Here is a 27,879-nt window from a genome sequence, read left to right on the forward strand (position 1 = left end):
CTTTAAAAACTGATACTGTTTCATATTTCAATACAGGAGAGGGGACAAATAAAAGCCCTGCTTTACTTTTATCTTGAGACATTTATTTTAAGACAAAACTTGTTTACACCAGTCAATGTTTGACTTTTTTGAGAATAAAATGAAAAACAAAGAGGTTTTGGCATTTCTCTAGCATACTGTATATACAATTTACAAAGCTCAACATATAGTTATTTTAGAAGAGGATTCAGGGTGCACCCATATACAGTAGTCTATGCTCTATACTGCTCATGAATGTCAGATGCGATCTTCTTGCCAGGAGACACTACCAGCAGGTGACATTAAGTAGTCCTTCAGCTGGTCCCGTTGCTGCTTGGCTGTGACTGCAGGGTTTCTGGCTCGTCCCATCTGTGCTGACTGCAGCATTCCCTCCTGCCTCCATGCTCCTCCAACCAGCTCGTGATTGCGGGCCCAAATCCTGCGTCTTCCTTTTTTTGTTTTTTCTGCACAAAATAATGTGCAAACTAGCATTGCAGCTAATTGCTGTTGGTCCGCCATTTCTGACTCACGGTAGGAACCTTTGTATTGTTTACTGTTCACAATCGAACAATTTCAACAACTGTACAAGTCGCGTCACAAGCAATCGTGGATGTCAATCGTGGCTGAGAGCAATCGTACAGTGTGAGCACAATCGTACAGTGTGAGCACGCACGTCGTAAGGTCTGATCAAGTCGGAGACGGTAGGACTGAAACTTTCAGTCGTGCAGTGTGAGGGGTTCACCGACATAACATCGCACAGTGGGCAGGAGCCTTAAGAGAGAGGGAGGTGAGGAGAGAGAGAGAGGAGGAGAGACAGCAGAGGACCCAGAGAGGAGTGGCTGTGTGTGAATGTGTCCTCCTCCACGCCGTATCACCCCCCCCCCCCCCTCCAGCTGGGCTTGGAGAGAGCGCTCACGTGCGGCCTTGACCCTCATAAACGCCGGGGGCTGACAGAGTGATGTGACCACCACCAGGGTCTCACGGTGCCTGGCGAGGGGAAGGACGTTTCACTACTTAAGCTGAGCCGAAGCCCCCCCCTCCCCCCCCCGACAGGAAAGCCTGTGTTATGGTGAGTAGTGGGGTCCCACTGTGAGGGTGGCGGGGGGGACCAGGGGGGGGAGGGGGGGTGGGGGGGAATGGATTATTTATTTGGCAGCTGCATAAGGATGCATTCATCCATCCAGGTTTTATGAGTGTGGGCTGGAGAGTCCACTATAGGTGGAGGGGACGGACACACACACACACACACACACACACACACACAAAGACAAGGACACAGATACACACACATATATACACACACACACACACACACACAGACAAGGACACACACACACACACACAGACACACACAGACACACACACACACACACACACACACACACACGGAATGACAGTTCTCAGGGACCAGGGCCCGTCCTAAACAGTAGGGTGCTCCTCTCATATGTTTTATCCATCCCGACAGGACTGTTTTTAGGAGCGGACCGACTGTCACTCATCAATGTGCTGGATTCATTCTCGGGGATTATTCACTCTACAGGTTATCCACTACAATAACATCCCTCTCTGCCTCAGAACCGGAGGTTCTCCGCTGGGCTCGGCCCGTGACCGTGTAAGAACATCTTCTCGAGAACATCTGATCCTCCCCTCTGGATCGCTCCTCCGAAGTAGGAGTCCGTCAGTCCTTCACAGTGTAAATTAACATAATGTAAAACGCCCACGTTTCGTTTCGGTCGAGGTACTTTTTCTCACTCTGTGGGAAGGTCTGCTGCCTCACTGGGAACATCAGGGAGTTTCAAAACTCAACTGCCGACTAGCGATGATGTCTGATGGAACGATCACAGGGATAAATATACTTTACTCATATGGTGTTACAATCAGATTCAGAATCAGATTCAGATTCGGTTTAATTGTCACTGGCGCAGAGTACCAAGCACAAAGAAAACGAAACGCATTCGGGCGTCTAGCCAGATGCAACAGTGCATAGTGCAAAAGCCATAAATGTGTGGACAGATATATGAACCAGATATATGTGTGTGTGATATGTACAGATAAGGGTGAGATAGAGTAGCAGTCAAAAGTTTGGACACACTTCCCATTGAATGGGAAAGTGTGTCAAATCTTTTGATTTGTATTGTATGTACAGTAAGATATATGCAGTATGATATGTACAGAGCAATGGCAATGGGTATCAATACAATATCACCAGATCGGTGGGTCGAACTCCGGCTGGCCACATGTCGAGGTGTCCTTGGGCAAGACACTGAACCCCAAATTGCTCCCAATGAGCGGCTTGCGCCTTGCATGGTAGCTTGCCGGCATTGATGTGTGAATGTGTGTGTGAATGAGAGGCCATTGTAAAGTGCTTTGGAATAAGGCGCTGTATAAGTCTGTCCATTTACCATTTAATATGTACAATATTTGGACAGTGTGCAAAAAAAAGAGAGTATTCTTATGCAAGACACGGGCTGAAATTAATTAAGTGTGGCAGAATGACTCAGAATGACTCAGGATCAGGCTTCCATCCTCTCTCCTCTATCAGAGTTCAATCCCGGCTACCAACCAGTTACGACTGAACGGCTTAATACGCTTCTGTCATGACCTCAACCACGGTATTAGCTGACGTGACGACCTGTCAGTGACAACTGTCTGCTGGCAACGCCAACTGTACAAAGCAGACTTTTCGCTCGCCAGGTAACCACAGCAACAGTCAACAAGAGCCTCGAGACGCACCTTGATTGGATTTGTAATATGGACCTGGTTATGGTAAAAAAACTGGAAAAATATCTTTCTTTCCTGTTTGATGAATAATCTAAAAAACCTGTGTCTGGCCTCAGACTGAATTCTCCACCACACAGGCCTACTAAAACTACTGTAAACTGAGTTTTAAACCAAAACAGCGGCAAAAAAGTCTACACCTGTTTTACCGGAATGTCCTAACAGACCATCCCCAATATTCCCCCAAGTGTTGACAAACCACTTCACAAACTACAGTAGACAGTATGCTTTCCCCATCTGCTGCTGACACTGTGCACACTGCACACAGGGTGATTTAATTACCGCGGGAGGCCAACTGGCAGGGTCTGGACGGCAGGCAGGCAGGCCCGTCTGGACCCGTCTAGAATCCAGACCCAGACCGCCCAGCTCCGGCCAGCCAGCCAGCCAGACGACCCCTCATGCCCCGGCATCGCTCCCGGTCCAACTTGGCCCACCTCGACTCCCCTCCTTGGAGCCCTTACAGAAAATGCCCCCTTGTTTTCTTGGCACCACCCAACAGGGAATAAGGGAGGGAGGGAGGGAGGGAGAGTGCAGTAACAAGGACCGAGGAAGGTGCTACTGGCGTAACTGGCCCCCAAATAATGTGTTTCCCAGACACAGAGACATAACCTCACACCTCCCGTCTCAGGGACAGCAGAGCCGGAGGAGGGGACAGGTCCCAGGCCACTGGGCCAGGCCCTGGGGGTGAGGGAGGGAGAGGCAGGGGAGGAGAGGGAGGGGAGGAGAGGTAGGGGAGGAGAGGGAGGGGAGGGGAGGGAGGGGAGGAGAGGGGAGGAGAGGGAGGGGAGGAGAGGCAGGGGAGGAGAGGCAGGGGAGGAGAGGTAGGGGAGGAGAGGGAGGGGAGGGGAGGGAGGGGAGGGGAGGAGAGGGAGGGGAGGGGAGGGGAGGAGAGGGAGGGGAGGAGAGGCAGGGCAGGAGAGGGAGGAGAGGAGAGGCAGGGGAGGAGAGGGAGGAGAGGAAGGCAGGGGAGGAGAGGGAGGCAGGGGAGGAGAGGGAGGCAGGGGAGGAGAGGGGAGGCAGGGGAGGAGAGGGGAGGCAGGGGAGGAAGCAGGCGTCTGGGCCAGTTGTTAGCAGTGGCCTTTCCTTCAGAGGCAAAGAGAGGAGAGAGGAGGGGAGGAGAGAGGAGGGGAGGAGAGAGGAGGGTAAAACCAGCAGGAGGTTCTAATCTGGAGCAGGACGAGGCGACTCTCCTCTCCTCTCTCTCCCCATTCGTTCATTTCGGCTTGGCACCAGACACTGGCGCTCTCTCTCTCTCACTGACCTCACAATGACCTCACCATGACCTCACAATGCTCCTCCTGCACTTCCGGACCGCCGTGCACAGCCACAAGCCTCTCAGATACCTGAGACCAGAGACCCTCTGATCCTCAAGAGGTAACACTGAGGTGACCTGCCAGAGAGGTAACATCTGATCCACCTCGGAGCCCGTCCGTACGGAGAAACGTATGCTAGATGACCTCAGCCGGAGGTCTGGACTCTACTCATCTTATATTACACGAACAGCAGCACCCCTGAAAAAGGCCACACACCACGGTTCGTTTGGAAACACAAGACGTGCGAGCCGGGATAGCTCTCGTGCGAGGTTGTGGGTTCGTGTGGGTTCACGGTGGATGGATCCTTTTTTTTTTTCTCCAAATGTCTGCAGCACACCGTCTGAGGGGGGGGGGGTCTAGGTCCGCCTTCGACCGGATTCAACGTTAATAACTTGAGAAGTTTGGGGCGGGCTATGGGCCCGAAGGAAATGGCTCATCTTCCGATTAACGGCACCTGCTGATGCGTGTTAGTCAGCTCCGTACGAGAGCAGGGAGATCAAGCCGCTCATCACTACGCTATGTGTGACTCAGTGACTCTGTCTGCCTCGTGTTATGTCAAACGCGCGAGCACTGCTTTCTATTTGTCCCAGATCTGTGTGACTCAGGGCGCAAAAATGTCCACCGAGTCAATATCAAAGAAAACACATGCAAGGCAACTGTGCACTTTTGACACAGAACCTTTTATTGATTACACTAACTATATGATTTATCGTGACTGGAGAAAACAATGCCGGAGAAGAAGAAAAAAAATAAAACAGTTTAATGAAACATCTGCCAAAACATTTGTTCGCGTTAAGGGGCAGCTACTTACTTCAGGCGGTGGTTTCGCCAGGACACGACGATTCCCATAACAGCACCAGAAACACAGTGTGACAGGACTACTCAAAAGGCACTTGCAATTAATATGTACCAAATCATAACTGTCAACTGTAACCGAAAACATTTCAGAGGAGGATATTACCCAGATGACACGTTGGCTGAAAACTAACGGTGACCTCAGTGCTGAAACAAATTATGGCACTAAATACAACCGCCTGGGGATTAGAAAACCATTGGGCTTTCGTCCAAGGCGGGGGAATAATTTGACAAGATAAACCCACCCCCCTAAATCCGTACATAAAACGAAAATCCCCCCTTCTCACTCCCAGAAACAAATAAGTACCACCTTTCAACATTGTCAGTCGGAAATATGGTTCAAACCAGAACAAAATCTTAATCAAAAAAAATGTATCAAAAAAATAAACTGGCAGTGAGTTTCAAGCTTAACAACGTGCTTAGGGCAAACAGGCTGGGAGGAGAAAAAAATATATTATTATGAGCTGAAACGTTCCTGAGTATCATTTCCAACGTGATTGCGACCAAAAATAGAGTGTTTGTCAAAGCCAAGAGGCTTATGCCATTCTCTGGTCTGATTAACGGTCTGTGGAGAGTAGCTGAATGCTGCTGCGAGAAAGGCCCTGTCTGACTGGCTAGTCACGCTATGTGCATCAGTAGTCATTGTTCCTGGAGTCAAATGAGTCATAGAACAAATTGAAAGTTTATAGCGTTACATAAACCCAAAGAAAATACATTATTCATTTAAATCAGGTCTCGTTTTCACTGCAAAATGGCAAGAGTTACCACGTCTTTTCCTATCTGGCAACCCGTATGTTGTTCTCCTTAATTTTACATGTTTAGCTTCATGGTATTTCAGGCATTGGGTCTTAACCCCCTTGGGGGGGGGGGGGGGGGGGGGGTTGGGAGGAAACAGCTCTTTCCAATAGTGAAAAGGAAGGCATGGGCATTGGGCAGTAATGTCTAGCCCTTGTTTTACTGATCTCCATTAAACATAACATGGGCCTATGGATCATCTGCTTTGTATCAATGACAGGACAAACACATACGACACTGCGATGCATACAGGAATAATGAGCTCCTGTTGTGTACACTGTATACTGCAGACATTGACTTATATGTCAGTAAAACACGCTTGCATTTGGTTCTTTTTTTACAGCATATAAACGCTGTCGACAGTACAGTATGTGTCAGGCTGTTCTGTGTTACTAATGATGGTGGATACTCTGCCTTTTCCAACACTAACACATACTCCCAAACTGGAAAAGACATTCAGAACTGACATTCATGACTGACTTTGATTAGTTGTGAAAAAATAATTATACCGTCTTACCGCGGAGAAAATGAGGAGCTCGGGGGCATATAAATCACTTTTTCATACGGACTTGAAATGCAGCATTATCAGAATAAACATCAGGATCTGTGTTGGGAGTCCAAGTTTCACTAAAGCGAATTCCACGTTCAAATGAAGATGTATATCACCGTGCCATGACACGGGGCCAAAAACATTTCATAAAAAGGGAGTTGCCATGCCAACCGTGTCAGACTGCCATCATAGATCAAACGAAATGGCACGGGAGGGGGTTAAATCCTGCTCTGAACCCAGTGATCATATTAAAATATCTTGGGTTGTCAGTGATGTATAGCACCAGTGAATCAGTATTCATTACAGTTCAAAGGCTGTGGCAGAAGAAGGGTTTCTATAGAAACCGAGGATCTTCAACAGTCACCTCATTATTTAGTGTCAAAGAATCCAGAGTGTATGATTCTCATCAAAAGCTGAAGAATGGACAGAGTGTTCAGTGTTCATGTTTCTGCGCCTAATTAGCTCCTCTCCCCCCCCAGTATGTCGAAAGTGTGTTTACAGTTTTAAGCGGCATCTATGTGTCATCTAAGACTTTCACATTGTGTACATTGTGTTGAAATACATAATTATCTGAAAGCGGGGTTTTAGGGATGAGGAAAGGCCTAGGGGTGAACAGTGGTGAGAAAGGCCTAGTTAACTCCTCTCCCCTAGTATGTCGAAAGAGTGTTTACAGTTTTAAGCATCGTCTATCGTCTAAGACTTTCTTTTAATCAGTGAGATGACATTTAACATTTCTCCTCCTTGACACATGTGTTGAAATGCATCATTCATCTATAAAGCGGTGGATGAGAGGATGGATGATGGATGAGAAGAGAAGAGAGGCCTAGTTGGATGGGTGGGACTTACACAGGCAGCCTGGTGGTTCCTGGTCTGGGTGTCTGGGCCCTGGGGTTGTTGTCTACGGCCTGCCTCTCAGTGGGTCTCCTCCGCGGCTGGTCCTTCTGGAAGGGGTTGGTCCCGGGCTGGATACGCCTCAGGCCCCCCCCGGTACCCGAGCGGATGTACACCTGCTCCGGAGCCGCCTCCTCGCACCGGGGGCCCTGGTAACCCGAGCGACAGACGCAGGTGTTGGGTCTACTGCAGGAGCCGCGGTTCTGGCAGGGGGGCTGGCAGTCGGCTGCAGGGGGGAGAGGAGGGAAGGAGGGAAGGAGGGAGTATTAGCTGGGTCGTGTTAGAACGTGAGTCCCACTGTTAACCTGGGAGTACCTCCTCCACCAGCCATGGCCTACATGATCTCAGCACTAGGGGTTTAGTTTAAAAATGATTCAATTAAAGGGGGGGGGGGCAGATTAGTCCTATACAGTAATGTCTCCACCCTCCAAGAGTTTCCCTCACGGTAGAAAAAGCCTGGAGGGGGCTGTCATGTTCAATTTCACCTTGAGCCCATAACAGCCACAGTTTAGTCTAAGTGTATGTGATCACTTTACATTTAACCCTTATCCGATTTCCTCGCTAAGGTAAGACCCTACTTCAGCTCCTTGGCCGTGCTTAGCGGGCTGCTGGCGTTGCTGGGCTCAGCGAGTCTCCTAGAAATACCTTTCATCGCTGGTTCAGAATCCAATGCGTGCCGTTACAGTTATACAGACAAACAGCTTAAAAGGATAATAAAAAGGAGACTGTAAAAAGTGAGCGAATGGGAAATTGGATCCCAGAGTCAGGACTGTAAATGTCTCACACTTCATACGTATGGAATGGCGAGAGATATATTCCTTCCTTCATATTTGAGAAAAAAACAAACCCCACATCTGAAGGGGGACATGTTTTACAGCGCCAAACAAGATTGATGTCCAAACAATATTTATCAATTCTCTGCAAATACAGTTGAGTGGAGTGTTGAGGTAATCTTTTGGTCATTCATGGCAAAGAATCGGCGCAGCCCCCCCTCTACCCCCCCCCCCCCTCCCCAACCCCCCCACCCCCTTCCATACACCCCTCCCACCTCACTCTGCCTGTTTTTGAAGTATTCAGAGAACCAGTGGCATGCCACTGAAAGCAAACAAGCCCTCCATCTTGTGACACGATTGCTGTATGTACTGGATGGCACTCCAGAATTTATGACATTGTCCTCAAACAGTAAATCAGGTGACTCCTCTCTGGTGGCTAAAGCAAACAGCGGGTCTCTGTCAACAGGCTAGGAGGAATGCTATTGACACAGATGCCGTGGACACTGACGGATCGCGGGGGCAGGAAGGCTTCCACTGCTTTTGGCAGCAGAGGAGGGGAGCTGGTAGTCTAGAGTCCCCCACCGCCCGGCCTGGTCTACCTGCTGGGGCCCTTCTTGTTATTGTGGTGTGTGGTACGAGGCATGGAGAGCGTCCACTTTGTCTCACGTGTCTCTGACGGGGAGGGGTGGTGGTGGTGGTGGCCTAGTGGATAGTGAGTTGGACGACTGGGGGGGGATCAGGAGGTCATGAGTTCAAATCCCACCTGGGAATCACACCACACCACCCACTAAGTTACTCCAGGGAGACTTTCCCCCTGTAATCTCTCTTAATTTGTAAGTTGCTTTGGATAAAAGTGCTACCCTGGACACTTTCAAATCAGCCCTAAAAATCCATCTGTTCACCAAGACCTTTGGCCCCTAGTCTAGTTTTGTCGCTGTCACTGCGTGTGCCTGTTGTGTCTGTCTGACTTTCTGTCCGTAAATTCTGTAAAGCGTCCTTGGGTTTGTGAAAGGCGCTATATAAAACCAAGATATTATTATTATTCAAATGTACAAGTGGAGTGGACCACCTCGCTGTCTCCTATGGCATTATGGGAGTATGTGTGTTTGGCTGCCACTGTGGGAGGACGTGATTCTACTACGTAACGTAATTCTCTAATTGTATGCTAATAATAGGCATAGCGATTCCCATGACAAATCATCGTCAACTAGGACCACATGGTTTTCAATTCATCACCACGCCCGCCTCTCTAAGAACCAGAGAAATCATTAATTGAGGGGGAATTCAGCAAAAAGAATCAATCATGTCATTATGATGACAAAAGCGAACAAATTGGGGGAATTAAATAATAGACCGAGGCTGTATTACTGTGGTATTTATGGTGAACTGTATTCTATTTATACCCCGCAACAAATTTGTTGGAGCATTTACTTTTAACTGCTTTGAGGAAAATACAGGGCCTTGCTGATGAAGTGTACACAGTGAGGGGAATGTGCTCGTGGACTCATATAACTTTGGTATGTGATCACAGTTTTCCACCATCGGATAAAAATAAGAATTGCTTGGGCTCTATTTGGCAAGGAGTTAAATATATCATCCACTAAGTAGGCTTCTGGCTGGCTCGGTGCCACAGCCTAGTCCAGAGTCTGCTTAACCTCAAAGATTACACGGATTTGGGGGACGACGACTTGGATGATCAAACAGTCCCAACTGGGCGTTATGAGGGAAAAGTTCCATGGAAGTGTGTGAAACCCCACACCACCTCCAAAATAAACCCATCTTTTTGAAATTGAAATTAAAATATATTCATTTGGTCTTTCCAGGAAACAGGCTAATCAGCAAGCTTATGATTGGAATGAGATCCATCATCCGTCTTGGTTCAACTGGTTTGACCCTAATACTCCTCTGTCAGCCAACAGCGGGTCGTTAATGTGGTACAACACACACACATTCCCATGTATAGACAATAGACTGGTCTGGGTCTGGTCAGTGACTCTGAAGCCCTCTTTGACTGACATGAGTTCCACCCTGGCAGGTTCGGCGTCTACGGTGTCCCTGCCTGCTGGCCTGCCTTCTCTCCCTGGGCCTTACCCAGACTGCCCCTGGGCTACTGAACACTCTGTCACAGTAATTGCTGTCGTGCAGATTTGTCTTGCACATCATTAAAACTAATTGCCTCGCATTCCACACGTTTTCAACAGATATGTGGGGTTTAATTATTGTGTTGAAGAAAGATAATAAAATAAGAATTTCATTTGAGAGAAAAAAGAATTAAAAAAATTAGGAAAGGAAACATTCCTGGCAGGGACGGTTTTTTTTTTGTCCTTTAATTATGATTGAGACTGAACGCCCGGTCCGGTCCAAGGACGTAAAGTGCCGAACCAGTCATCTGAAAAACTGAAGTAAAGAGGGACATTTTTCACAACCTGATCATTCAACGGAACGTGCCGGCATATTCAAGTACATAAATACATATGCGCACATCGACTAACAGAGCACCGAGCTCAGTTCATCCTCGTGTTTTCTCATCTGAGGTATCTTGAGGCTGTGGGACTGTGGAGGTCCTGTCCTTTGTCCCATAAAACCGTCTCAACTTCCAGTTATTTGAGGACAGGAAGAGAGGAGAGGCTGAACCTCTGATGTCAGGATATAAAGTCCTGAACAGATCCAGGACAGACGAGGTCCACTAAAGCACCGATATGGTTCCAAACAGCATTCACTCTGTAGCCAACCCATCAGTCTTCTTTTCCATAAAACTCTCAGTCTAAAAAGTGTATAAAAAGTGTATAAAAAGAGTATAAAAAGAGTATAAAATGTGTATAAAAAAGTGCAGCATATCTACACAGTAGGAGTTCTCATTTACATTTAACATTTTCATCATCTAACAGACAGACGCCTTTATCCACAGCGACTTTATCCACAACTACAAATTGTCTCTAAGTAAAGTGAATCATCTATCCGTCAGCCATAAGCCAGGAAAAAGTAATCTCTGCTCGGGCCAGGGGCCTGTTGGCAGGCATAATGCTAGAGAAGAAGGAAGGCCGAATTGAATTAGCGATGAGAATTCTAAATCGGGGTATGCATATTGAGATTGAAATCACCCATGGCCTTCATTATGGGAACTGAAACCCCCCAGCAGGTAAGTAAATCCTGAGTCTGACAGTGAGCGTGGGACTGGGGATGACCTTCCCTCCCGCCCCCTCATCCAACTGGGCTCTCATTTCCTCCAGAGTGGCGGTCTCCAAGCCCATTACTATTCGCCAGAGATCTGGCCCCTCTCTCCACCTCGCAGTAATACAACCCATCAAACCTTTTTACAATCCTCTCCATTCAGCCCTGTTGGGCAATCTGAAACCGAATATTTGACATAACTCAAACACGTACAGTATGAAAAATTTCTCAGTTTTCATTCGCAGGTCAACAACACTGCCTCGGCTAACTCGATATTTGGTGCTCTTTCGAAAATTATATAAATAATTAGTGTAATCGTGATGATCTTGGGGGAGGCCTCTCTCTCTCTCTCTCCGCGGGTTGAGAAGATTATATGCCATTATGAGATTTAGGGGCAGGGAGCCGTCCTAGCGATTAGGATTCAGAGCCTCTTTGTACAAGAGAGTCTGACAAAAGGTCTCACTACCAAGGCCTCTTACAGACCTACATAACACAGATTTACATTTACATTTTTGGCATTTAGCAGACCCCTTTACCCAAAGCGACTTACCACAAATATATTTGACTAAGTAAGTGAATCATCTATCCACCAGTCATAGCAGGAAAAAGTAATCTATGCTCAGGCCATTGGCAGTCGTAATGCTATGCTTTTTATTTAACAGCAGAGAAAACTGTACAGGGGGTAGAGGGGATGTCGAGGTATCAGGAGGGACAGTTAAGTTGTAGCCTGAAGAGATGGAGGTCTTTAGTCTACGGCGGGAGATAGGGACTCTGAACAGTTCTGACAACAGTGGGAAGCTCGTTCCACCAAGCGGGGCGCCAGGACAGTGAAGAGTCGTCATGTGGGATGTGGTGGACAATACGGCACAAATGGAAACACTTAAAGTTTGCTTAGCTAGTGAGATTCTTAAGTTTAAGGAAATGCTGATGCAGTTGGTATAGCAATTACCCGCCGATACATGCAAATCTGGAACTTGTGAACCACTTATGTGCGACGCAACAACTTTACCACATTGTTCTCCATTGTAAGTGCAACCTGATCCAAGTAGATGTTCTTAAACCACATGTTTAGTCATATAAAGTTGGACAGATACAGTGGGAAAAGAACGCTGTATTTTGCAACTGATGATTGATTTCTTCAGAGAGACTCTTTCGGAGACCCTAGTAGGCCTGGCCTTGGCTTTCGGAGGTGAAGTCAACGTTTTTTTTCTTCTTTTTTTTAGGTACTGTAATGTGCAACCACAGACTTGTCTGAAGCTGTTAAATACAGGTCAAGTGTTCAGAGTTGTGGGAGGGGAAGGATCTATGAGAAAATAAGGCATAAATGTGCAAGTCAGCTCAAGTGGAAAAAGCCCAAAAATGAAATGTGCCTTTTTTCGGAAGTAATAATCATGATGACAGATGGAGGTTCCATTGGTCAAACATTCACCTCATACATTCACCTCATACATTGACCTCCTCCATTGACCTCCTCCATTGACCTCATACATTGACCTCCTACATTCACCTCCTACCTCCTATATTCATCTCCTACATTCACCTCCTACCTCCTACATTCACCTCCTACCTCCTACATTCACCCCTACATTCACCTCCTAAATCCACCTCATACATTCACCTCCTACATTCATCTCCTACATTCACCTCCTACCTCCTACATTCACCTCCTACATTCACCTCCTACATTCACCTCCTAAAACCACCTCATACATTCACCTCCTACATTCACCTCCTACATTCACCTACATTCACCTCCTACATTCGCCTACATTGACCTCCTACATTCACCTCGTGGTTCTACTGAAAAATGTCCAAAAAAACAGTAGATGATAATTTTGCCATGTTCCACTCAACTGGTATGAAAAGGTGTAACATTTCAGCATGACCTGCTAGCTACCTACTGTATCTGCTTGTGCTATTTCATCAAGAAACACACGTTATGAATCAGCCCTCTCTCACCATCCGGCCTACTACCTAGCCTAGCGTAATCACAACCAGCAGTGCCAGTGGTGGGAGCTCGACACCCGGCTGACTGATCCTTCATTCTCCCCTTCTGTGGTTGGATCCTGCAGGGATAATATTTCACAAAATGGAGGTGTCCCTTCCATATCAATTCACGCGTGCGGTTTTTCAATCTAATACAGTAGTTTGAGAGTTTCACTTTCCCACCCAACTCAACTTGGTGGGGCGGGGGGGGGGGGGATGGGGCAGGGGGGGTGGTGGGGGTTTGTTAACCTGGTCCTGGCCCATGACGCTGTGTACATTACGCTATGCCGTGCTTCCAACGCACCCACAGTCTCCTTCGCTCAGCTTTTAATGAGCAGAGTGCCCACCAGGCATCCTGGGGGGGTGGGGGGGGGGGGGGTATCTGGGCACCATGCTACATGTGAAGCAGACTTTGTGAGACATTGTGTTCACCAAAACCCACAAACTCCACCTCCCCCCCCCCCATGCGATAACATATAACATCACAACAGTTTCCATATGGCCATAGAGCGAGGAGAGAGAGAGAGAGAGAAGAGAGAGAGAGAGAGAGAGAGAGAGAGAGAGAGAGAGAGAGAGAGAGAGAGAGAGAGAGAGAGAGAGATACATCACTGGCTGGGTGTTGCACCGACAAAGCTGTGGCCTGCTAATAGCGTGTGGCGATGGGAGGGAGTGTTTACTGGTTAGGGGTTGTAGCTTGTAACACCGTCAATCAAGCCTCGTTTCTTGCAGACTCGACGATGAGAGATCCCTGACAGCCATCCCTCTCGACTTACATAACACCATGTGTTGTGCTGTTGCATCATACAAAGAGAAACAGAAACAGCCAAATGCTGTTCAAGAATACCTCACACACCTCTGTCAACAGTAGCCCGCAACCCCCCCCCACCCCACCCCCTCAACCCCCCCCCCTACACACAAACAGAAAAGCAGACCTCCACTTCCTCATTAACAGAGACATCTACATCCAGAGCCACAGCGCTAACACTTTTTTGTGTTGCTACAGTATGTTGCTGGTCGTCCATGGTAGCAATTAGAAAAACATGTGGAGGAGGCCAAGGAGGCCCAAACAGGGACGCCAATTGCCACCTACGAGACAGGCAACAGCTGGAGAGGAGAGGGAAGGCAGCAACTCCTGGTTTTTGGGCAAATTGAGAGAGGGTCCGGCCCAGAGTCGGGGGTAATGATGGGTCTGTGAGGCCGACAGTGTGTGTATTGATTACAGGATCTGTCTAATGGCCCATAAAGCCATCCAGACTGCCAGGGAGAGTTATGCCCCTAAAGTGTGAACCACCTGACCCCTGCTAATCCGCTCTGGGCAAGTAAAGCGGTGGAGGGGCTACACGGCTGTCTGTCTGTGTAGCAATTACTTCAACCCTGACTGAACAACGTCACTGGAGAGAGCCAGCGGTTTTTAAAGACCTTCTTCCCCAGGTCTTGTAAAAAATAAAATAAAATGGAGCAGTTTTCTAGGCTAGACTTCTTATCAGTAATCAACTGTATCATCGCTGGGTGGACTGTTTCTATTCTGTTCATATAAATATCAGCATCTGATGCCCTATTCCCTTTATGAAGATTACACGAGCGATGCTATAGGTGAATAGATAGAAGGGCCAATTTTCCAGGAGATATTGGCTCGTTAAGTCCCATATCTAACTCTTCTATAAAGCTAATGCGTTTAGCAGTCTCTTCAACCAACTGAACGGACAGTTAAACGTCCTTTCTGCCAGTGAGCGCTCGTACAGGTGACACGGCTGACAAGCAAGATACGGTTGAGATAAAGATGAGCAACTGGCCAACTGACATCAACGGAATAGTGTCAGATTCCATTATAGGTTTGAATTTGAACATTGGTTGACTTCATGATAAAACCAGGAACGTCTTTTGAACTCTGGGCTGCGTGTGGAAATATTTCTTTCTAAAAATATATTTCTTTATATATGACATGATTGCGAAGCTCTTTATCTTAAAAAAGGCACTGTTTTTGGAGCCTTTTTCCCCCAAAAAATATGCTCACACGTGTACGAACGTCCTTGATACTTTACCAGCTGGTGGACACATGTGGATCTGAGAGGAGAGAGCGTATTAAAATTGTACTCTGTCTCACACACGGCACGGTGCTGATCCCTATATCCAACCACTGCACCATCCCTGTTCCCTAACCTCTACTTCATCCCCCCCGACGGTCCCCAGGTCCCCAATGAGCGCTTCAGGCAGGTATGTGGGTTTCCATGGGGCTGGTTGGTGGAAACGTTGGGGCGCAACATGGTGTAGTTCAGAGGAGAGGATACCATGGAAAAGCAGTTGAGGGGGAACATCAAAAGATGAATCCATGAGGGAGGATCAAAGATGAACACATGAGACGGTAGGGTAGTAACATGATGAAGTGGTCAAGATCAAGATGTTCACAGCGATGCCCAGATGATATCATACATCTGGGTATTCAATAATACCGTTCTAAAATAACAGAAAAGTGCTCAATTCGAGAAACCAGACTGGTCCAAAGTTAGACGTGTTCCAAAATCAATATTCAGGAAAATTATATCAGTCGTCTGCAAAGTTTTATTTCTGTATTTCTCTGCATTTAACAGGTTTCAAACCCGACGACTCATCTACTGAACAATGTTATGTTATGTACGATGAGGTAACTCTGAAAACTTGGGCAAGAGGACAGTGCCTTAAACTAAACATACATGATTCCAAATGGTGTCTGTAAAATGTGTCCACACGGGAAGGCTTTAATCTGACTTCAACAGCAGTGAGGATATGATGGAATTAAAGAAACATTCTACATGCCGGACTTTTTTGTTTGGAAAAGAGAGGGAGGGAGAAATAGCAAGAGATGGAGGGGGGGGAAGAAAAAGAGAGGGGGGGGAAGAAAAGAGAGAGAGAGAGAGAGAGAGAGAGAGAGAGAGAGAGAGAGAGAGAGAGAGAGAGAGAGAGAGAGAGAGAGAGAGAGAGAGAGAGAGAGAGAGGCAGACGCAGACTTTCTGCATGAAGAGTTATTTTAGGGTTGGATGGGGCTCCGAGAGCAGCACAGCAGGCCAAAGAAAGCTGGAAGGCAATCAAAAAGAAACTCCTTTCTACCGCATTTCACTCTGTCAATCATAGGCTGCTTAAGAGGCTGAAAACAACTTTATTTCTCTTCATGAATGATGCACCTTTCATCTGCACTCTCTGCCACAGCGATGGGTTTCAATCATGAGACATTTGGCGTGCCCATCAAAGGGTTAGCATGCTCTCAGGGTTAGCTTTTACTGGACTTAGCGCATGTTGTGATACGCACCAACGCACCAACGTTCTCTGTACTACTGTGGGTACAGTATGTTATTCAACACACTACAGAAGAAATAACCTACCAAAAGGTTAGCTCACCTAAGTTCAATTCAGTGTTTCCGGCACAAGACGGACAAGACCCGGTCTGCACTGTGGGGAATATCCCTCTGCCTGTGAGAGGCAATCAACATTTTAAGTCCCGAATTTCACTTTGTGTGCGGTGGACCGTGTCATTAATCCAATTAACAAAGAGACCATGTCAGAAGGAGAGCCCTGATGACACTGATGCATAACGACCCTGGTGGCTCGGTTGCCAGGGGGGTCTGGCCCCCTCTTTACACGGCCGGTTAGACGTCCATCTTGCGGTCGCGACGTGTGACCGTTGCGGTCAGTGCGGCGTGTAAACACATGTTGGTTCGAGGAATCAGCTTAGGAACGTCGACATTGATAGTTAGGAGGAATTAAAGCTAGCGAACCAAAAACAAACACGGAACAGCAGAGCTCAGAGCTCGTTTAGGCTAGCTCAGATCAACTGTGTTTTGGTCTCCTGGGATACCGTTTTCCAGGTCACGGCTGAGACGGTGAATCAATTTAAGGATCGCCGTTACGTAGAATGAGACGTCGTGTAAGCACAAACACGTTTTGAACGGTAAATCTTGACCATATCTAATCCTGGTATTGCTGGTCATTTACTTACACCAGTAATATAATAAGATATGCCATTTTGGCTGACGCTTTTATCCAAAGCCACTTAACTTTAAAGTGAGTGCGTACATTTTCCAGTATCCCAGCGGGAATCTCTCACAACCTAAGCATTGTTAGTGCCTACTACTCTTACCAACTGAGCCACAGAGGAACACCAATATGATTACGGCACATTTGAGGTAGACAGATGGTAAAGTAATCTGTATAAACTAAAAGGTCCTTTTATCTAATAAGGTGACACTTTCCCCTCTAAAAATGTCCAGACCACATTCTCCATTGATTTGATTTACTTTGGCTGCCAGCTATTTTGGAAACAGGTTTCTGTGGCTATTTACGATACAAAGCAATGGAATTCCAGTAATCCGATGTTCAGCTCCCCTTTTTTTAAGGCAATTATTGTCTATCAAGGTGTGTTGCATTCCAGGGGAAGGCTGGTGGAGGTAGAAATCGGAGGACAGGCTCAATGTAACACATGGAATAAGGGGCAGGGGATATCTGCTACCATTCCTCATTCCATTACATCACAATGAACCTGTCCTCCGATTTCTACCTCCACTAGTTCTTTCGAATGTACAGTTAGACACTAAGTGAAATCCTAACTGGTTCAACGTACTTTTATGAGACTATTCAGCTCCATCAGTGTTCTATAGGGTAGTAGAATCCAAGGTCTTACCCCAGGAGGAGGAAAGTGTGTAGGAAGTTTCAGCAAAAGGTGAAGTCTGCGATTCTTTATATTACAGTCCATGTATGGAGCTGGCTGTGAAACAAGATAGAGAAAAGTGCAGGACTGTTGCAAGCAGGTTGAGCAGACGCATGTCCAGATGCAGTCTGTCTGTCTGTCTGGTTGTCTGTCTGTCTGTCATTTACATTTACATTTACATTTTTGGCATTTAGCAGACCTCTTATTCCAAAGCGACTTACAATCAATACATTTGACTAAGCAAGTGAATCATCAATCCACCATCGTCGTATCAGGAAGAGTAATCTAGCTCAGGCCAGGGGCCATTGGCAGTCTCAGTGATAGAAGGAAAACGTTTTTTTCTTTATTATATATATATATATATATATAGACACTGGAGAACAGAGAGACAGTACGAGGGGGGCAGTAAAAGTCATAGGGGACACAATAAAGGGGAAAAGCGGGTGTCTCAGGAGACGCAGTGCTGGGGGGTAGTGGATGTCTCAGGAGGAGCAGTGTAAGCAGGTGTAACCTGAAGAGATGGGTCTTCAGTCTCCGACGGAAGATGGGTAGTGACTCTGCAGTTCTGACAGCCTGTCTGTCAGGTTGTCTGTCTGTCTGTCTGTCTATCTGTCTATCTGTCTATCTGTCTGTCTGTCTGTCTGTCTGGTTGTCTGTCTGGTTGTCTGTCTGTCTATCTGTCTATCTGTCTGTCTGTCTGTCTGGTTGTCTGTTTATCTGTCTGTCTGTCTGTTTATCTGTCTGGTTGTCTGTCTGTCTGTCTGTCTGGTTGTCTAGTTGTCTGTCTGTCTGTCTGTCTGTCTGGTTGGTTGTCTGTGTCTGTCTATCTGTCTGTCTGTCTGGTTGTCTGTCTGCCTGTCTGTCTGGTTGTCTAGTTGTCTGTCTGTCTGTCTGTTTGTCTGTCTGTGTGTCTGTCTGGTTGTCTGTCTATCTGTCTGGTTGTCTGTCTGTCTGTTTGTTTGCCTGTCTGTCTGGTTGTCTAGTTGTCTCTCTGTCTGTCTGTTTGTCTGTCTAGTTGTCTGTCTGGTTGTCTGTCTATCTGTCTGGTTGTCTGTCTGTCTGTCTGTCTGGTTGTCTGTCTATCTGTCTGTCTGTCTGTTTGCCTGTCTGTCTGTCTGTCTATCTGTCTGTCTGTTTATCTGTCTGGTTGTCTGTCTGGTTGTCTGTCTGTCTATCTGGTTGTCTATCTGTCTGTCTGTCTGGTTGTCTGTCTGTTCGTCTGTCTGGTTGTCTGTCTGTCTGTCTGGTTGTCTGGTTGTCTGGCTCTTGATCTCGATAACAGTCCGTCTTTTTTTGGTGAACAGATGTGAATCTGGAAACCTTACTAAAGAAAGCAGGAGGATGAATGACCCAAAAACCAGATGCACCCTTTCCACCCCTGTGGGGGTTGAACGCCGCTTGTAAATAAATATGAAAGTAAACAGGGGGAATCTTCCCCATTAGGGCCATACTGACACCTGGATTCACTTTGCTCTACAGACCAAACAAACCCAAAATAACCCACAGAGAGCATATGTCTCATGACAACCATCAATAAAACCAATGTTTGGACCGTACTGTCAAAAGATGCCTGTTCAAAGATGGTGTTCAAAGCTTGATTAAAAAATGTATATAAATAAGTCACCCGCTAAAGTATGCGTTTCTTTATTTTTTTTATCTCATTAAGGTCGACTTCAAAGAAAAAGTTATTAAGATGACGTGACGTAAAAAAATAACAACGTTCTGGTTCTTTCTTGTTATTTCTCGTTCTTGATCTTGATCGTGTTTCATTGCATGACATCAAATACTTTTGACAGATGTAACTCGCTTTTAAACAGGCAAAAACACGGTCTGCTAATCATCCATTCTGAGCATCCACATCAATACAGCCAGAGTCAGGACCTCTGCAGCCCAGTACACTGAGCCAGCACCGAACCTTTAGCAACCCAGACCCACAACAAGACAAGAACTCTCAAAGCCTTTTTAATCCACTTAAGATACTTTAACTCCACACCTAGACCCCAGACCCAGACACACACACACACACAGACACACACACACACACAGACACACACACACACACACACACACACTTTCTATAAAAACCCATTTCCAAAACATCGTTGCAGCAGGCATTCTCTCTGGACAACTATCAAACCGATTCCTGTCATATATTTGCTCTGACCTCAGTCTGGTTCAACAAGGTAAGTATTGTTAGGAAACCATAACTCAAGACACCAAAATCCTACCTCCTTCACGGGTGAAACCTACAAACTGACAGCTTTTATATTAGACGGTACTTCAGTTCCTTCACCTAGAATTTCCTCCACTTAGGCTGGGTGAGGTTATGTTTTTACTTACGGCAACACTTGACAGGTCTGTTCCTTTACGTTCCCCTACTGTGAACATGTTTTCTCATGCGGCCATCACCCCCCACCCCCAACCCCCCCCCACCCCCCACCAAAGCTGCCTCGTTTGGGTCTGGAGGAACAAGAATGTGATAGTCTGACTGAATAGGGACCGGTGGGTGGGGGGTGGAGGGGGGGGGGGGGGGTTCCATCGTTGTGGAGGTCTCCAGTGCAGGGGGGCGCTCCCCACTCCCCGCCCAGCCAGGGAGGGAGGGAGGCAGGCTGGGGGGGCTTTTGTGTTGGCACCTGGCTGGGGCTGGGGATCCTGGTCATGTGGGGTTCACTCAGCTGACGACGGTACCCCTCCAGTCACACCTGGGTGAGGGCCAAGCTCATAAGAGAGACCAGATGGTGGGAGGATGGAGGACGGAGACCCCCACCGTCTCAGACAGCCTGCGATGTTTAACCTGGACACTTTAGAAGGGACTTGTTACTTTGGGGCCAGGTTTACCCATTATTGGGTTGGGTCTGGGTAACTCTGGCTCCGTTCTTGAGGTAATTTACACCTTGGTAAGTGTGCCTTTAGCTGAGCCTTTGAGGAGAAGAGGCAGTGAACCACTAGTGGGCACTGGGGTGGGGGTGGGGGTGGGGGTGGGGGGGAGGGGTTCAGATCAGTTTAGCAGGCTTTGGCTAATGAGTTTGCTGTGTAATCTGAAGAGGTGAAGGGACTGGCTGACTCCTTTGATGGGTAAACAACCAGTTTCTGCGGGGCATCGTGGTGTGTGTGTGTATGTGTGTGTGTGTGTGTGTGTGTGAGAGAGAGAGAGAGAAAGAGAGAGAGAGAGTACTGACTGTAGTTGCTGTGAGAACTGTTTCGGCACACAGAAATGCAGCTTGTGAGTTTGGGTTTCACATCGTGTGGTTGTAAAAACTTAAAGATAACTCTTTCTAAAACGGTTTCTCTTATAGCCTGTTATTTCAGTCCGATTTCAGTCTGCGACAAAAGACGGTGGCGGTCAAAAATAAAAAAGGGAGAAATCCTATTGGCATTATGCAAAGACAGGCCTTGATAGGCCATAATCAGTGCTACAGTGAGCAGGCTATTAGGTCACTCTTCTACTCTATCAACAGGACAAATACTTTAAGACTCCAGCCCCCTACTAGCATGACGCCAGCACCGTTAACAACCCACATAGCAGTAAAAGAAAGAAAAAAAACTGGAAAAAAAAACTTGCCAAATGTCAAGAATGTTACAGCGAAAAAGCATGGTAACACTTGTAAGCTGTTAAAATTTCTGCCGAAACTGCGCTTTAAAAAAAAAAGTGGCCAATTACTCACTCTCTCGCCCCGGTATCTGCCATTGGGCTTTTAATTAGATGGCAGTTAAGGTATGCAATATTGCTGCGGTCAAATAAAAAGTAAAAAGGAGCAGTTACTGTACCCCCCACCATAATTAAGGGCTTGTGTCAAACTGAGCCAAATGCTAAGCGCTAGCTGGTAATTTCCGTGCTAAGATTCGACATGAAAAGGACACGCTATTCCGCGTGACAAACATGACGGCGGGAGGCTATGACAACAACAACATCTCTGGGAACATTTCCTATAGCACAATCCCACTTGACAAGTCAGAGTTAGGTTTGTTGTTTTTCAGTCCGATCTCATGAGGTTCTTAAGCCAAGGACGGATGATTTAGTGTTTCCACTCTCCACGTTCTTACACAGTCAGCTTTTTTGACTGATTCAGACCCTGTGTGTCCCCTGCCTGGTTCTGCCTTTTCGTGTGCTTCATTCTTTGTGTCCTTAATTTGTTTACTATAAAAGAATGAGCAAAAAAGAGAAAGCCAAAGGATCTTGACATTGTTACACATGATTGTGTAACCCAGGGACCGGGGGGGGGGTTGGAGTTGAATACTTACGCTTGATGCAGCGGTTGGTCCCAGGAGCCACGGCCCATCCTGAGCAGCACTGCTGACCTCCACACACGTTGGGCCTGGAGAGAGAGAGAGAGAGAGAGGGAGAGAGAGAGAGAGAGAGAGAGAGAGAGAGAGAGAGAGAGAGGGAGGGAGAGAGAGAGGGAGAGAGGGAGGGAGAGAGAGAGAGAGAGGGAGAGAGGGAGGGAGAGAGAGAGAGAGAGAGGGGGGGGGGAGAGAAAGAGAGAGAGTATATGAGAGAGAGAGAGAGAGGGAGAGAGAGAGAGAGAGAGAGAGAGGGAGAGAGAGAGGGAGAGAGAGGGGGAGAGAGAGAGGAAGAGAGAGAGAGGGGGGGGAGAGAGAGAGATGGAGAGAGATAGTATATGAGAGAGAGGGAGAGAGAGAGAGGGAGAGAGTGAGAGAGAGTATATGAGAGAGAGAGAGAGAGGGAGAGAGAGAGTGTATATGAGAGAGAGAGAGAGGGAGAGAGAGAGAGAGGGGGGGGAGAGAGAGAGAGAGGGAGAGAGAGAGTATATGAGAGAGAGAGAGAGAGAGAGGGAAAGAGAGAGAGAGAGAGGGAGAGAGAGAGAGAGTGAAAGAGAGGGAGAGTATATGAGAGAGAGAGAGAGAGAGAGAGGTAGAGAGTGAGAGAGAGAGAGAGAGAAATGTGATATGTAACATGTATGATTATAATGGACCAGCATGCAGAATGTACAGAAACCCATGATCCATAATTCATAGAGGAATAATAACTTGAGTGTTCCTGGTCCATAAACCGTCACATTCCTGTCGCAGATTTAATTCTGAAGCCATTATATCAGACGCTTTAATGTGGGTTGGCCGATTGAAGCGACACCTCAGAGATTCGTACGTAATTGCATTTGATTCAAAAACATTTTAGGCGAAGCGTGAAACCCTATCTGTGAGTGCAGAGCCCTACACACCCCTCTCTCCCTGTCCTACACAGAGTCCGTAGTGAAAACAAACCCAGGGTTATCTGAGCCTCAGAGGAACAGGGAGAGACTCACAGAGGACATGAAAAGCACCAAGCGCCATGCATAAATCTCTGGGCAAATGAAGGGTGACAAGTTTCCAACAGTAATAACTGGATTCTGTGCATATTTTATCATCCGCAAGAGCTGCACTCGCCAATGTTACAGTGAGGTACATGAGGAGATACCGCGCGCCACAATACCGCGACTTTCGGGGCAACTTCCAAACCTCAAACTGCATAAGTAGACGGCATAAATCTGCTCTCCCACCATTTAAATCACCCTATATTACTGTGAATTCCATGTAGATACGGTATGACAACCAGTGGCCTCTGAATGAAAAGCTCACTAAATTGTTGTTGTGGTGACAAATCGTAGGAGAAAATGCCTTCAGGTAAAACAACAAGGTGAGTCAGGTGTTGAATGAACAGGTAAATGATGAACCACAGGTAAACAACAGGTAAATGATGAACCACACAAAACAGGCCAGGTCTGTTGGAAGGTCTCTAGCCCATCGAGGAATCGTTTCTGATATCAAAAGACATCGCACAGTAATGCCTGTATAAATAAAAAAACAATCGTTGTTGTTTTTTTCGATCTGTTTGGAGCGGTCCAGGAGGACATTCCAGAAGAGCTGGAGAAGAAAGCGACAAGTTTACAACTCTGAACTCCCTGAGGGCTGAACTACCAACCAGTGAGTCAGGAGAGAGGGAATTCTGGGAGAGGAAATGTGTCATCCAAACACACGCTCAGTCTGAATGACCACCGGATGATTCATTTGAAGCTAATGAAACAGAGTGAAAAGTGAAAAAAAACAGGATTTACGATTTACGGCACCTTTCTATTACGCTCTCTTAAACTCAAAGGGCTCTCTATTCCGATCAGATCTGGTAACAGGGTTTCTGGCTGAAGTCAAAAACAACATTCTTCCATGAATGAAGAGACTGCGAGTTATTTTCTTTTCGCACAGTAAACACTGTGTTGTTAGGTATACATGGATCCAGACTTGCATTCTTATAGTGCCAGGATGAAGAAGTTTTTTGGGTTACCAAGTTTAAATTAGTTGTGTGCCCATAGTAATGGATAGGAATGGTATGGGGAGAGAAGAGATTACATGTTGCCTCCTTTCTACAGCAGCTTAATGCGAGAGAAGGCATTGGCACAGACAAAAACAGGTGACTCAGATTGATGGTCGAAGTGAAAAATCTTCCTGTCAAACAGTAAATCTACGCAGAATCACAGACAAATTTATGGGTGTTTGTTTTTCTGGAACCAGAAGCTAGCCTGAACAAGATACCTAAAGCAGAGAGAGAGGGTTTAAACCAGGGCAGACAGACTTAGACGATACACAGAGTCAGCTTGGCATACCTCTCCTCATCCCTGTCCTGCTTATACAGCAGTATACGCTCAAAACTGCGGGTTTGAGTACACCTTACATCCTCCAAACAGATGTTTAACCAATTAAAACGAATCCTCGTATTGCTCATAAAGTGTCTCACATAAATTGGCCATATAAATAATGTTATTACCATCGGCCCATAGGGCACGTGGCCCTGTTATGACATACTCAGTATTCCATTTACATCTTCGCTCTGTAACGCAAGGTGAACTCTTAAAACTTTCTTCTTTCATTCTAATTCCCTTTTTTTTTTTAAACAACACTTTCCTCTACTGTGTGTGTGCCATGCGTTGTCCATACTATGGAATAAGCAGCACTCTGGTTGCATAAGGGTTCATTTAGCAGAGAGAAAGGACTTTAATGGAAACAACTGATGTGTCTGTTCAGAGTTAAAGAAGAAAAAACTCCAGGGATTTCTAGCATCGAGAGGAGAGGACTCAGAGAAACAGGTGTTTCTGATCACTAAGTGAATTCGCAAATGTGCGCCAGGATTTTTGGTAGAACCACCACATGCCATGGGCACCATCACACACGCATGCGTTTGTGTGTGTATATGTGTGTCTATGTGTGTGTATATGTGTGTCTGTGTGTGTGTATATGTGTGTGTGTGTGTGTGTGTGTGTGTGTGTGTGTGTGTGTGTGTGTGTATGTGTGTGTATGTGTGTGTGTCCAATGAATGGCACGATGGATTCGAGGAGACATCGTCAGTTTCCATCAGTGTCCTATTCAACATCTGAATTGGTCAGTAGTACGCATTCCCTATGTGCTTCCATATCCCAGATTATATGATGACAAATGATCATTCCATTCAGGGGAAATGTCACTGAGGAATTCAGACCAAGAATAGGGCCCCCGGGTTTCTCATCATGGGATATAGCTTCATTCATTCATTCGGTAACTTGGCCCAGTGTTTTTCAGGCCTAATGTGATTATGCGAATGGGGCAACATCACTTTAGTACATCACATTAGTAGTTTGCAGATGGAAGGCACATTGCGTGAGTCACTCCACTCCATATGTATAGCAAATGGGCGAGCACTAGAAAGGAGCAGAAATTCTGAGACTTTCTGTAGCCTATAAGTTATCAACATGATATATTCCGCGATTGTCTCAAATGTCCCCAAATAAGCATGCAACTCAAACAATTTGTATCTCAGAACTTCAGAAGAGTATTTTTTAATACAACAACAATTGTTATGTAATTCTCACCTTACGATGGCAGTTAGGCTACGCTTAGAGGATGTTGATTTTTTGGGGGGAGACAGCTCAAAATCAAAATGATTTACTGTACTACTACAAAACTTGGCACCGCATCTTACCCGACAAGGCGCCTGGTGACCGTGGAGCTGTGTCTGTGGGTCTGCCTGGAGCTGACCCGGGGTCTGTGCTGTGAGGAGTGTTGCTGTGCGCCCGGGTGTCTCGCGGTCCTGAGCGCAGCACCGTCCTCCCGGCGTGATGTCTCCGGTGCACCGCGCGCTGCTGCTGCTGGAGCTACTTTCGTTGCAGTCGCGTGCCTGTTATCTCTCCTCGGCCGGGTCACCACCGGAGTCCCGCGAGCAGTGCGTGAGTTATTGTGAGATGAGGACCCGTGCGAACTGTCGGTGGCGGGGACGACGCCGCCGTCTCCCGGTGCCTCCTCGGAGTGACCTTGGATTCTCGCTCGAGACCGCAGCTGGCCCCGCACCGTACTACGGGCGCCTGCACCCTCGCGCGTGCCACCTGTTAAGTCCTTTTGACAGTCACACATTCGTACCAGTGCAATGGTTAAAACCATGAAAACTAAAAGCCACAAACGGTCCATTTTCAGCGACAAACCCGACTGATTTAAAATTGCCACGTGTGGTCACTCACTGATGAAGATCTGATGATCTTCAATACCTCTTCAATTGACGTTTGGTTAATGGACTCGAGACGCACAGACAGTTTCAACGAGATGATATCCTCTTCCGCGCGTGCAGAACGCTCTGATATCTCCACATATTTCCCAGGTAAGCTTTTCTAGCTTTGCAGAATTGGTATAGCTTGACGCCTTTTAACTCACCTATCTATGTTTCCACCTTTGCATAAAGTCTTAGCCTACAAATAAAACTACTAAGCTTCCCTACTTCCAACACAATAATGTAAAAAAAAAGAAAAAAAGAAGATGATATCAAATAAAGTAGCCTATTAATCCAGCTGTTAAGAGTTCACGTTCATCTGCGAGGTAAGCGCGCGGACAGCACTGTGGTCCCAGAGGCTGAAGCTGCACTCCTACTCGAAGTGAAAGTACTCGAGTTTGAATCGTGCTCCCATGGATATGACCACCTCCTTGGATCTGAAGTCACACCGGGAATATTTGGAGGGTTTGCATGCGTTTTACAAGAAGTTCACTCCCCCTTCGTGGTCTTATTGATGCCCACGCACTCTCCGAGTAGGCGCACTCTGAATGTCTGCCAAATAAACTGCATTATCAGACGTTACACATTTAGGCACTTATTCCAAAGTGCGCTAATATTGTGGTCATTTTATTTTGCCCTGCCCTCGCGTGGTAAAACGCAATGTGGATACAGACAAAGTTCATTGTGTGATCGTATGAAACTACTCATTAATTGGATTATTAGTAATGAGATGAGCGAATAGGGTGAGGAGGTTGTTATGGTAATTAGAGTTTGAGGCAAGTGTGCATTATTAGATTAGAAGTATTGCCATTCGCGCATAGCTCGTTAATAATAAATGTACGTTATTATCTTTGGGTATACTCAAAACCTACACATGCTGATGATTCGTGATACTGTGTACAAGTGATCACAAAACATTGAGAAGACACTGATAACATTATGATCTTTTGTCATACAAACTAGGGGGAAATGGGAAGCTCACAGTTAAAGCTCAATAATTTGAGTTGCTTGGAAAAGTACTTATATAACATAACATATCCCATTCATCTTCCCTGTCTCATCCATGCTGTATCATCAGTTTCCCTCCCAAATGTCTGGAAACAACACGCTTCTCTCCCATAAGTTCTTAAACAACCCGAAGAGAGTTTGGCTGCCCCTGTCCCATTCAACCCACAGAGATGAACTGATGTCTCCCATTGCAACGCTCCTGCTATGCCAACTCCATTACCGTTCCCTTAACCGCCTCACGGACACGCCGTCCAACAATCACAACACAGGAGTAGCCTAGCGGTCTGCTTGAAGGCTCTGCCCGTTCATGTTGTATATCCTGTCCTGTCTGGTGAATTATGCTTCTCTTTTTCACTCTCACTCTCCCTGTCTCTCTCTGGCCAAATGTAAGTGAGAATTAATGAACTGAGGTTATCTCGTGTAGGGAAATCATCATCATGTCACGATAAGGGGGTGAGACGTGTTTTGAGAGGGAGAGAGAGAGAGAGAGAGAGAGAGAGAGAGAGAGAGTGAGCCAGGTGTCCCTCCTCTAACAGTTGAAGGGGTGTTGGACACACCAC

At 46.6% G+C, this 27,879-nt stretch overlaps 1 protein-coding gene across 1 annotated transcript in view; it reads right to left on the reverse strand.

The window, feature by feature from the left end:
* The window catches only part of LOC308175811 (latent-transforming growth factor beta-binding protein 2-like), a gene marked incomplete at both ends in the record, with an annotated part of 112,336 nt that extends 86,155 nt beyond the window's left edge, over nucleotides 1-26,181 (reverse strand). Inside the window, 5 exon segments of the mRNA XM_080550367.1 lie at nucleotides 3,413-3,474; nucleotides 4,074-4,139; nucleotides 7,156-7,426; nucleotides 22,051-22,124; nucleotides 25,754-26,181. Coding sequence (XP_080406493.1) covers nucleotides 3,413-3,474; nucleotides 4,074-4,139; nucleotides 7,156-7,426; nucleotides 22,051-22,124; nucleotides 25,754-26,181 — 901 coding nt within the window.
* Between the last annotated feature and the right edge of the window lie 1,698 nt (nucleotides 26,182-27,879).

Source organism: Nansenia antarctica (assembly GCF_963989245.1).
Source record: "Nansenia antarctica genome assembly, chromosome: 1".
Classification (NCBI taxonomy): domain Eukaryota; kingdom Metazoa; phylum Chordata; class Actinopteri; order Argentiniformes; family Microstomatidae; genus Nansenia; species Nansenia antarctica.